The 15,923-nt window shown below is 37.6% G+C and overlaps 1 protein-coding gene across 1 annotated transcript; it reads left to right on the forward strand.

The window, feature by feature from the left end:
- Positions 1-5,795: 5,795 nt before the first annotated feature.
- Positions 5,796-12,723, forward strand: LOC149038110 (uncharacterized). Its single transcript, XM_089186259.1, has 14 exons — positions 5,796-6,034; positions 6,531-6,728; positions 6,885-7,171; positions 7,445-7,544; positions 7,892-8,182; positions 8,265-8,338; positions 8,948-9,130; positions 9,536-9,709; positions 9,911-10,057; positions 10,151-10,231; positions 10,354-10,528; positions 10,686-10,746; positions 11,066-11,132; positions 11,424-12,723. Exons 1-14 carry the CDS (start codon positions 5,930-5,932, stop codon positions 11,470-11,472), a joined length of 1,992 nt encoding a protein of 663 aa, XP_089042385.1. The 5' UTR covers positions 5,796-5,929; the 3' UTR covers positions 11,473-12,723.
- Positions 12,724-15,923: the final 3,200 nt, after the last annotated feature.

Genomic DNA, 15,923 nt, shown 5'->3' on the forward strand with positions numbered 1-15,923 from the left:
GGCCTACATGGGAACAGTGACTGTGATTTTGCTCAACATTCTCATTGCACAAATGAGTACGACATACACACAGGCCAAAAAAGTCGCTCGTCTGGAATATGATGTGGATCGGATTTTACAGCTCACACGGATGGAGAGATTTCCTTTTCTGGTAAATATCCGTTATGTAATGAGAAAGAGCGTGAACAAGTTCACGCCGATTGCGAACGTGCAAATGCGCTGCGTATTCGTGCAAGTATAAATGAGAAAGCGGATTGGGCAAGCGCAGTGAGTGACAGTGAACGACTTTTCTCTGTGCAGAAATTACGCGTGAAGTATTACAAGGAGGGAGGCTGGATCAGTGAAATGAATCTCGCACGAGGTCTGTAGTTTAAAATTTGATTTAGTCAGAATTTAGGCTGCCGAATTAGGCGTATTATGCTCTTGTGATATAATTGAAAAAGTTAGTTAGCGAATGGAAACTGATAATTAAACAAATAAGAAGTTGCTGCTGAGTTTCGCTAGATTAAAAAGGGAAGAAAGGTTGCTCACGATAGAAGCCCTCCTCTTTCATTATTTAGAAGTCTTGAAGCAATAAGAGAGAGCATATTTTTTTGTTTCTTCTATGCCAGGGAGAACAATGTGCTGTATCAAGTCGATACTTTCCTACACCTATCAAATTGTTAAGAAGCATAGAACTAAAACGTAATTCAAATTTTTAGCCCATTGATACATTGAAGTTTCTTTTTGTGTTGGTTTGCGATCTTGGCTTTTTTCTAGATCTTCTTGAATACTATGAAGATCGTAATCCTTGGGAGCCAGTGGAAGAGAAAATTGAAGCAATCAGGTAAGAATAACGCTTTTTTACACCTCTTTCGACTCTTAACTGAAAGTGATCGAGCTCACAAAGAGGACATCTGATTGGTTGACAAGGTGGCGCAAGTTTTTTGGTCAAAATCCTTCCAATACAACTGTTCAACCTACCTAATCCACCTTACTCATTCGCTGTTGAGTATTGCAGCATCTTCCTAAGTGTGTGCTGCCTTTTCCAGGGATATGATGAGAAAGATGGTCAAACAGATGAGGCCTGGGCAAGATTAAAACAAGTGCTAGTAAACAAAGACGACAACAAAAATAGAGCGTAGAAGAAAACTGAACGTGTCTTCTCACTAGACCTCAAAATTTCACAATCCAGTACAAAACGCAAGAAGGCGCAAGAATTTAAGTTCATTTTAATTGTTTTGAAATTTTTAGTTAGATTTGATTTTATTATTCTATTATTCATTGATTCGCTGATCAATATAATCAATTTTATGAAACTAGGTTTAGTGTTTTGGTAGCGATTAAACCCTTAGAAAACAACTAAAAAACTTTTGGACAATATCTGTGTTCTTTTTCGGATGCCTTAAGTTAGTCTTTTTCTGGTTTTCAGGTGCAAAAAATTTTCTAGTCTTTTGAGAATAGCACTAACTCTGTGATTGGGTCACATACGCTATTGAATTATACCTAAAAAGCCTTTTATAGTACATACTCCATTTTGTGTAACAGAGCTTTTTCAAATGTTGTACGAAGGTATTTCTTATTTAAGGGGAAAGCTCATATTGAACAAATCAAAAGTCGTACAGCAGAATTTCATTTTTAATTATCTTTTGTTTATAAACCAAATTTAAGGCACAGATTCACCGATGCACGACTGAGATAACTGAAAATGGCACCATTTTGTAAAATGAAGGGAAAATTCTCTCAGTTTTCCAAAGCGTGGATAGATTTTCATTGAATTTTATCCCCTAAAATCACCTATTTCTTTATTCTTCATTGAACTCATGGATCAAAGGCAATCTATTCTTAGCACTATGGTTTTCTGTCTACAAAGAATTGTATTCATAATGAAGTATGGGTGTGTGCAGAAATATTGCCTTAAAATGGGCATTACTAAGAAAAATTAATAAATACATTTTATCAAGAGATACAATTGTTTGTCCGCCGTTTAACAGTATGATTTCAGTTTTCCGCGAACTTCTTTGTTAATCTGTAAACTTAAAACAATTTGTCTTGCTCACTCAAGATAGCGTGATAAACATTTTCTTCTCGGCTTCCTTGCTACAAAGTTCCTACCAATAAGTCAACTTAATTACGACGAAAGAACGAGCTAGATCTTACAGAGCAACTACAGTTTATCACTTTTCAGTTGGGAGAGATTTCCGTAATAGCCCCATACCTTGCTAAAGCAAAGCCCTACTCCGAAGACAATCTATTATTTCCGCCATTGTTTTCTTTACACAAGAACAGTTTGCATAACAAAGTATGGGGCTGTGCGGAAATCTTGCTCGTAATTATTTTTTAACACAATGAATCAACCATCAAAAAAACAACGACAACAAGTACTTTAACAGTAGGAGCTAATTGTATTTACCAGTTTCTCTGATTCGTGCATCGAATGAAGTGGAAATATAATTGCAAACAACACGATAATTATGGTAACACACTAAAGCCACAAAAAAGGCCTTCTGCAATGTCTTATGGTTCAGTCAGTCAAAAACCCACAGTTTCACAGGTGGCAAACTGTGTGTGGATCAATTGTCTACCTCTACTCTACAGCATTAAATATCTGGTCCGAGTAGTACTCGTCGTATGCAATATTCAAGCTGGTATAGCAAGGGACCTTCCTTAATTTTTCCACCTTGTAGATTAAATACCCTTTTTTCGTTAAAACCATCTGGGATCCAATCATTCTTGGTCCTCTCTTTAAGGAAAACAATAATCAGTCTGTCCCTGACAAGTTCTTGGTTTTCTGTCAACTCTTCATGAATCACTTCACCGTCAAAAGAAATAAAGTCATCGTCGACTTCTTGTTTCTTCTCTCGAATGAGGGTCGAAGCACCATGGGACCCAATAAGTACCACACAGTCACTGCGACAAAGTTCTTCCCTGAAATCTTGTCCTTCAGCAAAAATTCCAGTGATATTTCTCATATCTGCCACCCCTCGTAAGCGGCTGACTTGCAAATAATCCTTGAGTTCTTCAGCTTCGTCGCTGTCTCTCTCAGTATACAGAAACAAAACGTATTTCATTTTTATACCTGAATCTGGGCGTAGTGGTTAGATGGGGCTGAAGACTGAAACAAACTTCTGTGGTTCGTCAGTGAATTGACAGTGACTCAAAGTGACGGTTGAAGAAAGCTTTTTGAAATCGTAGCGAAATCTTGGAAGGTGAAGTCGATTTTATTCCACAAGAGCATCAGCCCGCAACTGGTTGCAAACGAACGCCCATCGTTTATTCCAGAATCACGTGTAAATTGCGTGCGAAATGAACGTGGCATTCATGTTAAATAGCATCTGCAGTTATGTGAATGCTGTCATCGGCACTTCTCAACTCTAATTTAAAGTGCTAAAATGAAGTTGCAGGCCGTTTTTCTCATTTCTTCAAGGTATCGGAAACTCTGATTAAACACAAAGTTGATATGACACCTTAGTTTCTAAACGAAGGCATGAAAAAAGACCATTTTCCAGCGAATATTTTTTCTCAGTTCTTGCCCTCTTTCATTCATGTAATTAGCAGCTCCATGAACGCAATGAAAAACAAAAGCGCTCGTCTCACATTTTTCTCCCCCTTTCGCCCGGAGGCAGGGTTTTTGATAACCAAAGGTGGAAGGACTATGCCTTGAAATTGTTGGTACAGGTGTGTCGCCCAGTTCTTCAGATCCTGACGTGAGTCAGATCTGAAATAAACAGGCCATTTTCCTCGTAAGGTTTCAGACTTGGCTTCTGAAAGCTATACCTAGTTTTGTGGTGCGTCAACATGTGTACTTCCCGTCAGTCTTGAGGTCGAGAATTATTTATTAAAAATTCGCCCAAAAATTCATTTCGATTAATTTATTCAGTTACTTCCCTTTCTCTCTTATCTATTTTTAACTCGTTAATTGTGCGCATGCGCAAGAGCGAGTTGTAGATATGATGCGGAGAATGGCACTCCCTCGCTCGATTGGTCGATTCCTGTAAACTTTTTTTCAATTTTAAGCTTTTAAGTGCATTTGATAGTTTTTGGCGTGTAATAAACAAACGAAATGGCGACCTTTGTTGCTAAGAATAGTGGTGAGGTGAAAAAGAAGCCAATGATAATCTTAAAAGAGTTTTTTTTTTTCGTTTTAGTTTCAACGAGCGGCGTTAGCGACTGGCAGGCGTGCGAGGATTCACACTGAAATAAGAGAACAACCTTCGTTTTCCATAAAATTTTATGAAATAATTCAATTAGTACGCGCGCTCTAATTGGCCATAAAACCATTTTACATGAGCGTATGTAAACACGGTTTTCGTTCCTCTTTTATTAGTTATTTTATAAAAGAAATGTAAAATGGTTTCCGTGTTTACATAGCCTGATGTAAACACTTGGGAGGTTGGGAGAACACTCGATAAGCTGGAAACCGCTCCGCTTCGCGTCGTGGTTTACTACGCTTATCTCGTGTTCTCCCAACCTCCCGCGTGTTTACATCAGGCTATATGTAAACACGGAAACCATTTTACATTTCTTCACTGTCAATTAGGGAGCGCATAAGAAAAAAAAAGCGCAAGAACATTTGAAAAACAACGGAACTAGTTTGGCTACGGACTGTCACCACAATGTTTTCTTCAAAAACAGTCAATGATCTAACGGAAAGTATTATTCACTCTTATCGACGATTCATTCATGAACGAAGATTTACCTCTGTTCATTAAGTAAACGGCGTGGAAAATAAATGCAAGTAAATTCAATTTTTTTATTTTGAAGTTGTAAGAGTTTGTTCGTTTGTTTGCTGCAATGGCGTGTGTAAACCTGGTCTTTCCTCCACGAAAACTAAATTCGAATGGCACACTCCAACGAAACAAACGGGGATTTAACGCGGCCTTTTCTCATTGAACTCCTTCAGTTTCTATTGTGCAAGTTACGGTACAAATGTCCAAATTGAATAGACTCGGAAAGACTCACTGAGAGCGTAAATTTGTTGTAGAACTTAAATTAAAACTTCGCTCGCTCTTTTACTACGAACAAATTGTTTGAGAAAATCTAGATATTAAATGAATAAAAGTTACATCGTTCAGTTTAACTGTAAGCAAATACTTCACGTTTTAACTTTCTATGTACTTTTTGTGAACGATTAAAATTAACTGCAGACGGTTTTTAGGCCGCTTGTCAACCAACGTAATTGACACTATTGCTTATACAAATTTACTCTGAAACCAATATTTTTCCGTCGATCAAAGTGATTTGAGAGAGAGAAAAGAGAGGATTCATAAGTTATGCTTGAGGTAGTGACCGACGTGTTTGCTTAAAAATACTGCCCAGCCGAAAAAAGGAGATATATTTATGAAAAATGGCAACGAAAGTTGGGACGTACTCGGCGACTCAAGAAAGCGTTACCGTGGCCCGTGGGCAGAGATAGGAAAATACTGACCGAGTAAAAAATCAATCAGATTGCAGGATTCGTTACCGTGCCCTCTAAAAAGAAAATAAATGTTTAAAACACATAACATCATTCTCCCTTGTCAAATGTAATAGCATGATCATTTCAATTGTAATGCCTTCTTATCCCAACGTTTCTTTGTTTCTTTGCTAAATTAGCGAACACTGAACTACTGCTCGTACTCTAAATATGACAATCAACAAAAAAATTCCCTAAGCCAGATAACCTTAAACATAATCCAAAAATTATGTAAGTCATCTGTCAATTCACGAGTTTGCTCACAGAGCACTTTGATTAGTTGAGTGGGCCCTTGTGTTAAGAGTGTTGGGATAGAGTGGGCCTGGGAACAAACCAATCCAGTCTCCCGATCCTCCTCCAGACGTGGGAAGAGATGAGCAGGCGGCGGCTCGACTCGGCACACATTTTGGGTTAGAGGAAATCGTTGTGCATGCTAAATGTGGCTTAAATTTAAGACTAAGAGGCGCGATAGAACTGGTTATAACTGATCTACAAATGTGGAAGGAAATACAGGATGACATCGAACGCGAACCTCTAGCTCAAACTGATCAGCAAGTGGATTTCATGGACATTAAATTTGACGAAGAGTTCTGGACCAAGGTAATCTAATATTCTTCAAGCTTATCATTGTGTGCTATGAGAGAGACCTTAAGTCACAACCTTCGCAGAAAAAGAAGCTATAAAACTAAACTGTCTGAAAATGATGGTTTTCAATTCAATCATTTTAAACGATATGCCATAAGTTCAAACAGTCTCAAATAAATTACTCATTAACTACTCTTTAATTACCTAAATTAGGTTCTTTGTCCATTGAACCAACAATCTTGAGATTTACACTCGTTAATCTGGAGTAAAAAAAAATCCCCTAATTTATCAGCTAGGCTGTTTAGAAGTCTTCTAGATCCAAACTCCCTTAAACTACTTGAAATTTCATTTCAGAAGAAACGCTGCGTCTTATGTTTTCAGAAACAAGGTACCATATGCTTTGATTTTAAATGAGCAGTTAGAATGGAAACAATAATGCATCTGTTATAATTCTTTTTGGGATATCACCATGACAATGTCTGGAAGTAATTAATATAGCTGAAACTTACAGGTTCATCAAAAGCAGAATGAAGGATTATTGTCTTGGAATAGAGCTTTGGATGAAGTGCAAATTGAAAATTTAATTCAAGAGTACAAGGACAATGGAGAACAGGAAGGTGAAGATCCAGCACTGTTGATGTTGAAGCAGTGGCCAGCGTCTAGCCAGTACAAAGATAACTCTGATCAACTCCAAGGTCTTGAACAGAAGGTGTGGAAGTTAATTACTGTTGAACAATACCCTGTTTGTTGATTTATACATTCAAGGTATTTGGACATCATTGACACATAAGCACATCTCTTTTTGAGAAGAGTTTTTTAATGCAATTTGTTTTGTTTATATTTATGTAAAAATGCTTCTTTGCAGATGAATCGTCTTTTGAAGATTCTTTTAGAAAGTGAACTCAACTCAGACAATAGATACCAGAGGTTCAAAGACAAAGAGGACAAGTCAAGGAAGACATTGCTGCACTACGCCGCTGAACTTGGCTTTTTGCATGTCACCAAAAACCTGGTGAAGAAATGTCCAGGGCTACTGTATTTGAAGACAAGAGATTATAAGGATAAAAGGGCCATGCTACCAGTAGAGTTAGCACTGATAGCAGAGAGGGATGAGGTGGCAGCATATTTGATAAGGAGTATGTGGCATAAAAGGTACAATTACTTGCTGTATTGAGTTAAGGGGAAATGGAATCAAAACAAAAACTCCCTTGCTTTTGAGTGTATTTAACTTTAAGAGCATGTTATTGACAAAGTTGTCCCTGTGAAAATCAAACTGCCCATTTGCTATCTAGTAAACCTTTATTCTTCTATGTTCTTGTCTAAATGAAAACATACAACATTGAAGAATGATACCCATCTTTTAGGAAAATTAAAGGATTAGTCAGTCTTGGTACAATACATTTCTTGCTTTGTCATTGTTGCTAGAGTCCAAGGCTTATTTTCTTGGAGACCAGATGGCAAGATGACAAATCCTCAGCCATCTTTCTTCAGCTTCAAGAGTATTATTGAGAATCCTAAAATGGAGGTGAGGGTTTTATATAATGGCCCATGTACAGTCTCAAAGACAGTCCATCAGTATACAGTTGTAATCTGTATAAGGTAAACATACTTCACATACTTCCAGTTATATTGAGATGTTATTATCACAGAAGAGGCTCTTAAATAACAGTACTAGAGCTTCTGGTTTCTGTGCATTTTGCTCAGATGTTATTATTATGCCCCAGATGTATTGACATGTGTGGCTGTTTGCTGTGCCATAACAAACTTTATTATGAAAACTTGAAGGGGGTGATCATACACATTATTAAAATGGAATAGTGTGTAATCTATAGAATTTATCAACCTTAGAGATATTTTGTGGAACATTCATAGAAAACAGTAGTGGCTATACTGGATCAAATGGTGAATCCTCACTGGCCACACCTTCCAAAACGCAAAGAAAGCTATGAAAATGAAGAAGAAAAGGAGGGGATTGAAGGGGCCTGGAACACAATCACAGATGATCCATTGGAATATCACTTTTTTTATCATATCTTGGATGGTGATGAGGGAGGACGGCCCCCAAAGATTGTGGCCTCAGGGTGGAAAGAGAAGATAACTAACAAATATTTTAACAGGAGAGACAAGTCATGTTTACACATGATTGCAAAGAGCTATAATAAGGTAAGGCTAAGAACACAAAATTTGTTTATTAAGATTGTGTATTTTATTTTGTTGCTGAGAAGGTTTTCACTTCTAACCTTAGGAGGCTTTGCAGCATCCTGTGGTTAGAATGTTGGTTAAAACAAAATGGAAAAGTTATGGACACTGGCTTTTAAGGTAGAGTTGATACAATTATTTGCTTGGTACTTAATGCACAAAGCTAGATGTTAAGTCAAGGTGGTAGAAGTCATTGTAGTGTGCATTCAATGCTGATTAAAAGCATCTAGCATTGGCGCATAAATGGATGGGAGTGGTTCTTTATCTACTGATTCCAGGCAAAAGAGAGATAACCCTGGTATTTATGATAATGATCATAATAATTGTTAAGTTAGAGGGTTGATTTTTTTTTGTTTTAGAGAGGAAGACTGGTGATTGAACTTAGAGAAAATGCTGTAAGGATTAAGAATGGGAAACAAAGCAAACTGAATGAAATTTGTAATAATCAAGTCTTTCTATCACAGCCACAGTACTACACACACAGTGAGCAATATGTAGAGATAGTTCAAAAGAGGTGCAAGCTGCTGGATTTTTATGCAGTTGCATTATTTAGATCTAATCCTGTTACAGAGATAATTAAAAGTAACTCAACTTCATAATTTAGTGTCTGACTTTTCTTATCAATGTCCCCTTCAGAAATTACAGTTTTTGTCCTAAACTTGTTGTTAAAATATTGATGCTTTTCACGGGAATTTATACAATCTTATAAATCTTGTTATTGTTCAACAGTCTTCAAGCAGGATCCTTTGTCATCTTCTTGCTGTTCTTGTCATATTCCCTGCTGCATGCCTCTTCAAAACTGGACCCCACACTGTACACTGATGTACCAGATTTCCTGCGAGGATTTTGTGGGATTGTCACTATTATTATGGCAGTCTTTTACATCTGTGAGGAAATCCATCAAATGAAAATGTGGGTAATTATAGCTACCTATAGCTATAGGTAATCCTATCATATATTATACTGACTCAACATAACAACCTGTGAACTGAAGAGCAAGGTGAATAATCTAGTCCTTATTTATCTTTCAATAAACAATGCACAGATATTTGTCTGCTGACATTTATATCTGTTCTAAGATGTGAACAGTTTTTCAAGGGGGATTACTTTGAGGAAAACTGTGAGCTGTGAGGAACAGATAATCTCCAGGGATATTCCTCAGTTCATATGGGGAATATTTGGTCATGTGATACCTTTAGACTAATCACGCAGGATGAGCAAAAATATTTGATGGGTTATAAGTATTGGTCTTACAGCATCCTATTTTTGCTACAGTCCCGTCACAGGGTAAACGTATCTTTGCCTGATTTCCCACAGAGAAAGGCATTCCTATTTCACAGAGTGGATAACCTTGCTTGACTGGTTAGGCCTGCTGTTGATCTTGTGTATGATTCCCTTGCGATATGCTGAGAGTGATATACAGTGGCTGGTGGCATCTTTAACTTTCCTGTTCAACTTCCTGAGGATATTTAAGTTTTCTTGTGTAACAAGGTAAGGTAGCCCACAATCAAGGTTTACTTTATTGGAGCATTTGCTACTTACCTCCAAATTTCCCCCTTGTATCAGCAAATCTGTAATTTATCACAACGAGTATTTAGTGTATCGTTATGCATATTCCGTACTTTTAAGATAATTCCCGTTCGCTGTCTTGATTTAAGTCATTAAAGTAGTCCTCTGCCTCATCTTTTTCAGAACCACAGGATTATACACACATACTTTGGCTAAGATAGTTTTACATGACGTCACAAGATCCATGGCAGTTTTTGCTGTAATATGTATTTCTTTCTGTGGTGCCTTATCATTATCGCTTTGTTACTCAGATCAAGACCAACCGTTCAGGTGCGTTTTCAAAATTTGTTACTTCAGTCCAGGTTGTAACTCGGGAATGTTGTGTACGATAAAAATTGCTAAAGATATTTAATTTACCTTTAGTGGCTTTGGGGATTTGCTGTTGAGCGGATTTAGTGCTCTGTTTGAGCAAAAGCCAATGCTAGAAGATCACTTACATTTCAAGTAAGTGGTGGTTAGCGTTCTTTCAGTTAGTTTTTTATAAACGGAATATTTTGTTTCCTCCTTTACATAGTTGGTTCAGGCAAATTTACCTTCAAGAATTGAATATTTTTTTCTCCTTGCAGCTGGCTGTCAGTTCTGTTTATGATGGCCTACATGGGCACGGTGACTGTGATCCTTCTTAACATTCTCATTGCACAGATGAGTACGACCTACACTCAGGCCAAGAAAGTCGCTCGTCTGGAATATGATGTGGATCGTATATTACAGCTCACGCGCATGGAGAGATTTCCTTTTTTGGTAAGTGTTCAGTGAAAGAGCCTATGAGAATCGAGCATTGAGAGGCATGTGCTGGTTTGTGTTATTGAGACCATGTGCGATCACGAAAGTAATTGAGAAGGCGAGAACGGATGTGAGGAAGTGATTGATTTTTTTTGTACGAATTTTCTCTCTGCAGAATTTGCGCACTAAGCATTACAAGGAGAGAGACTGGATCAGTGAAATGAAACTCGCAAAAGGTCGGTATTAAAATACTTTGGAATAATACTGCGGTGTTAAATATATCATCTTAAGCTGTTGTCAGTTGGGATGGAGACTCGTAAGAGATTAATAGGGCGTTGTTACTGGGCCCGGGTGAAGCAGCGTGAAAACGATAAGTTGGGCAGTCTACCGGTTATAAACTTTTTTGATCAGTGAAAGCTATGAAGTAAATCTGAGAGATAAGTTTTTCTTCTATTCTTTGTTATTTCTCCTCCACGGTAGGTAAAAGGAAATCTGCAGTCAAATGATGTAAGTTTCTTTTTTTGTAAGTGTTTTTCATTTCTGTTTGTTTTGTAGAACTTCTTGAATTCAGTGAAGATCGCAGTCCTTGGGAGTCGGTCGAAGAGAAACTTAATTCGATAAGGTAATGAACATTTTTCAATTGTTTCCTTTTCTCGCCGTAAGGTTATTGTTATTCATGGATCCAATGAACCAAACAGAGCACATTTTGATTGAGAGTCATAATACCAAAATTGAATCAACCATACCGATAATCATCTCAAAGGAAGTATCAGAAGGAGCCAATTAGAAAAAGAGATTGGAGTAAATTGCCCCAAACGCCGCTAAACTTTAGCGGAATCATTGGATTTCGAGATTAATTTTTAATTTCTCTGAATTCAATTAGAAATCATTCCTATTCTTTTTTCTTTTTCAGGGATATGATGAGAAAGATGATCAAACAGCTGAGGCCTGGGCAAGATTAATACTTGTACCTGTGTACATTCCATTAATAGAAAGATGATCTGTGCCACTTTTTTTGGCCATTATCGTCACTTGATCATTGGATGTTAACTGCCTTTGAGGGGAAGATAGAGAGTGATGGTTATCATGATAATTTCGTCAGATTGCTAACTAAGCTGCAATTAAGGCTTTTCTTCTAAATCAGGGCTTTTATGTTAAAAAAAGTAACAACAACAATCATTGAGAACAAATGTGGTGAGACAGGTGATTCACCTACAAAAAAATTGCGTAACCATGTGAGAAAAAACGAAGCCGACCAAAACAGCTCAATTCAAGAAGAAAATACGGGAAATGATGATTAAATGCAAATCGGTATGATACAAAGATTAAAATTACTAAAGTCCGCTTTCCAAGTTATCTTGCTTCCACGTCCATGTCACAATCAGTCTAGTTATTTACAGTTCTGTGAGTGTATAGCCAGATGTACATTTTCAATTCTCAGGAAACTCTAACATTTCTTGAGCTTGGTAAGGGTCTGTTTTAGTCCTCTCAGGAAATATTTCATGACTAGGTAACTAACTATCGTCTTCTCATTAACATGTTAAAGCAATGAACACTTTCGGGGGGGGGAGTTGTTCGCCTAAGGTTGTGACAGTGACACTTTATTTTTCGCACAAACTTTCAAAATCAAGCGGTACTTTAACAATGGATTGATTGCACACTTTCGGTCTTGATCGCTGAGTTAGTCAAGAATCTAATGATTTATAATTATTTGTCTTTTGATTGCAGTTTCCGTGGCATTTTCTTCCATCCTTTATAACACATTTCTTAGAATTTAAACTTAATTGATTACACTCTGATCAAATGTCAAAAAGATCAATTTTCGAAGTATCTGCCTGCACACTATATGAACGTTAAATATTTAATTTATAATGTAAAGGACTGCCGCAAATACTGCTCAACAGCGCAAAAACTTATCAAACTTATCATTTAAACGTCTCTCAGCCTCAGTTTCTAGAAGATTACTTACATTTCAAGTTTTCATGTCTCGGAGTTATGAGACGGTAGGTTCTCTACATCATAAAGGAGTCTCCAAGCAATATTTTCCTTATTGAATACTCAAGCTGGTACAGCAAGGGACTTTCCACAATTTTTTCGCCTTGCAGATTAAAGATTCTCTTTTCATCGAGACCATCTGGGATCCAGTCATCGTTGGCTCTTTCCGTTGTCAAGTATACAATTATCAGTTTGTCAATAAATTCTCTGTTTCCTGAGAACTCTTCGTGTATTACCTTTCCGTCAAAAGTAAGAAAGTCGTCGTCGGCCTCTTGTTGTTTGCCTTTGATCAGGGAAGAAGCGTGGCGTGATCCAACCAAAACGAAGCAGTCCCCATGGTAGCGAAGGTCACATCTGAAATCTTGTTCCTCAGCTGATATTTGGGCGATAGTTCTCAAATCTGCTATGTTCCGCAGCCTTCCCTGCAAGTAATCTCTTAGTTTTCTAGCTTTGATCTTCTCGCCTTCAGTATGTAGAAACATCACGTACTTCATTTCTGACCTCTTGAATTCGGGTGTGCGAGGGTACTGAGAAACGACCAAAGAAGCACTGCCCACCAGGGTTCGTTTTTGAACTTGAATAATTCAAATTTGACTGAAACAGACTGGTATCTCTCAATCTTTGAGATAAGTAGCCCAAAGTGCAACTTTCAACCATTAAGTGCAAGTCAAAGAGAGCATTCTCTATTCAGCTATAATATATACCAAGGGCAAACGTGCGAAATGATCATGATTTGAATGGTTACAAGAAAAATCTGACTCGCGAAATTTTATTTCATCCCTGAATTTGCATATGAGAAAAGCAAATGCATGGGATTTCCTTACCGTTTTGATTTGAGGTGTGAGAAACTCTCAGATGACACCTCACACAAATCGTAGTCCCGAAAGCGCACATCAAAATGCCGCGTCGACGCCATGCACTACTGTATGATTTGATCTACTGGAAGTGGGAAGCAGTTAGTGCGTGCATTCTTGTTTAATTTCACAATTCTATACGTGCAAAGTTTTAACAATACTTCACGCTGCTTGGTTTGCATGGAACGGCAGGAGTTGATGCAAGATGAGCGAATCTTTTGCGTGCGCATTTTTCTGTAAACTCTAGGCAAGAGGTATATAGACGAATCAGGAATTTGCAATTGTTCCAGCGTTGGCTGGGAAAGATATATAGTCTACTGTTTTCGCACCTGTTCTTATCTATCGATTAATTGCTTGCATCGTGAACTAAGGGGTTGATGAAATTCTTGCTGAATCATTTTTAAATTTAAGTTTTATACATTATTTGTCCGTTTTATCATTGACTTTAGGCCTCCGGGCGCTCTACCGCGTGTAGTAAGTTTACACACGGTATATTGTGGGGTGTTCTTCTACCTTTAAAGATTATGATGTAGTAAGTTTGCTGCTTTAGTCGGCAGTACGCGCGATTCACCACTCGCAATCTTATTTACGTTTAAACAATCAAATATCGTGTACAGCCGAGCATCCAGATATATCCCTTGATATTTATTTGTTATTGATAACAGATAGATGGCATTGACCTTAGCTCGATCAGTTGTACTTGGTCTCTTTTCACGTAACAAATCTCGCTTTAAGATACGCTTACTTTCCCGTTATTCTTAAAACATTTTACGGTAAGTAGTATCTGCAAGTCTCCCCACTTCCATGACCATTGCATGTGCTCAAGGAGTTTGCGCAGTGATCGTAGCCATTTATTATTTTTAGAGGAAAATGGTCACAAGGGATCCTTTTCCTGATTTGTCTACGCATGCTCTGTGAGCAACCGCTGTGCCATCAAAACTATTCGTACCTCGCTGCACTGGTGGTGAAGAAACTGTGTGAGACTCCAAGTACTGCATTTAAATGACAACGTGCGAAAATTAATTTTGGATATGGCCGGTAATTAGGGATTTAAAATGAGTAAAGAAGATCAAGAACTGTTGGAGCAAAACGGAAAAATTGTCAACAATAATCACGAACCTCAGCCTGAAATTGACGTTTCTCATCCTCAAGAGGATGGCTTTCAACATGAATATGACGAGGAGTTCTGGCGAAAAGTAAGCTTAATCAAGCGATTAAAATCTTTTATCAGTTAAATCTTAAAAGCTTTTTGAACCTATAACCTATAGAATTTTAAACTTCGGCATATAACTTAATTTATGAACGACAATGGCGAAAGGAAATATGAGAACCTGCATGACTACCATTGTTTTGGTTCCGTGAAATTTATTGGAACCTGTTTTGGTATTTGCTGCTTTCATCACTTGCATGACTTTTAAAGACAGTGGAAACTTTAATCTGATTATTTCTCAGAGAATTTGATCAGTTACGTGTAGATTACATTTCAATGGCCTCGAAATCCATTTTTAAACATTTCATTCCTTCACTCATATTTTTAGAAAAACAGTGGTGATGACATGGTAATGGCAATAATCTTTGCAATACAATCCTTGCTAGGCTTTTCTTCTTTGCCATTCTCGGCTGTTCTCCTAATCCACCATAAAAGGGAACACCAGTGTCACCCCTTTGTGTGTAGGTTCGTTGTAGGCAGAGTCAAGGACTGTCATGGAGTAAAGCCATGGATCTAATTATTGTTGAAAGACTGGCCCAGAAGTACAGAGATAATGGAAAATTGGAAAGTGCGGATCCAGCACTTGTGATGCTGAAACAGTGACCAGCATCTAAACAGTACAAAGAAAATCCTGATAGATTGTTAGGCCTTGAACAGAAGGTAAAATTATATAAGTTTTGTTTGAGTAATTCGTCGACTAATTGTATCATTGTGTGGCATTGAAGGGTATGTGAACACGTAAAAAAAATCAGGTGGCACTTGACATAGTGAAATGGTAGGTACATGTGAAGTGCAGTATTAGAAAATAAGAATTTCATGTGCATGATCAAGCCTGGGTTAATGCCATCAAACAATTGAATATCTTTCCAACAAAGTAACCCAATGTGTGATGATAACATTGAGACAATGAATTCTATCATTAATCAATAATTACACCCATGATGTTGCTGTCTTGCAGATAAATAATCTTCTGGAGATTATGATAGAAAGTGAACTAAATGCAAATAACAAATACCAGACATTCAGGGATGAAAAAGACAAAGCAAGAAAGACATTGTTGCACTATGCCTCAGAGCTGGGATTTTTACAGGTCACTAAAACATTTGTAGAGAAGTTTCCTGTGCTTCTAACTATGCAGACAGAAGTGGTTAGGAAAAAGAGAACTATGTTACCAGTTGAGTTGGCTTTAGTATCTGGAAATGATGAGGTGGCTGCATATTTGATCAGGATGATGTGGCATGATAGGTATGGTGCTTACTGAAACTATAAAGAAATTGTTTCCTCTTGTTTAATTAGCTAGGAAATGTTCTCAAATAGAGCTTTCAAGGCAAGGTGGACCTCTCCGTTTAAAAAT

Source organism: Pocillopora damicornis, chromosome 11 (genome assembly GCF_964200805.1).
Source record: "Pocillopora damicornis chromosome 11, jaPocDami1.2, whole genome shotgun sequence".
NCBI classification, from domain to species: domain Eukaryota; kingdom Metazoa; phylum Cnidaria; class Anthozoa; order Scleractinia; family Pocilloporidae; genus Pocillopora; species Pocillopora damicornis.

Coding starts and splice junctions, on each gene's coding strand:
- LOC149038110 (XM_089186259.1), top strand. CDS start 5,930: ATGTGGAAGGAAATACAGGATGACATCGAACGCGAACCTCTAGCTCAA. Junction 6,035..6,530: donor ACGAAGAGTTCTGGACCAAG/GTAATCTAATAT, acceptor TGAAACTTACAG/GTTCATCAAAAGCAGAATGA. Junction 10,529..10,685: donor TGGAGAGATTTCCTTTTTTG/GTAAGTGTTCAG, acceptor TTCTCTCTGCAG/AATTTGCGCACTAAGCATTA.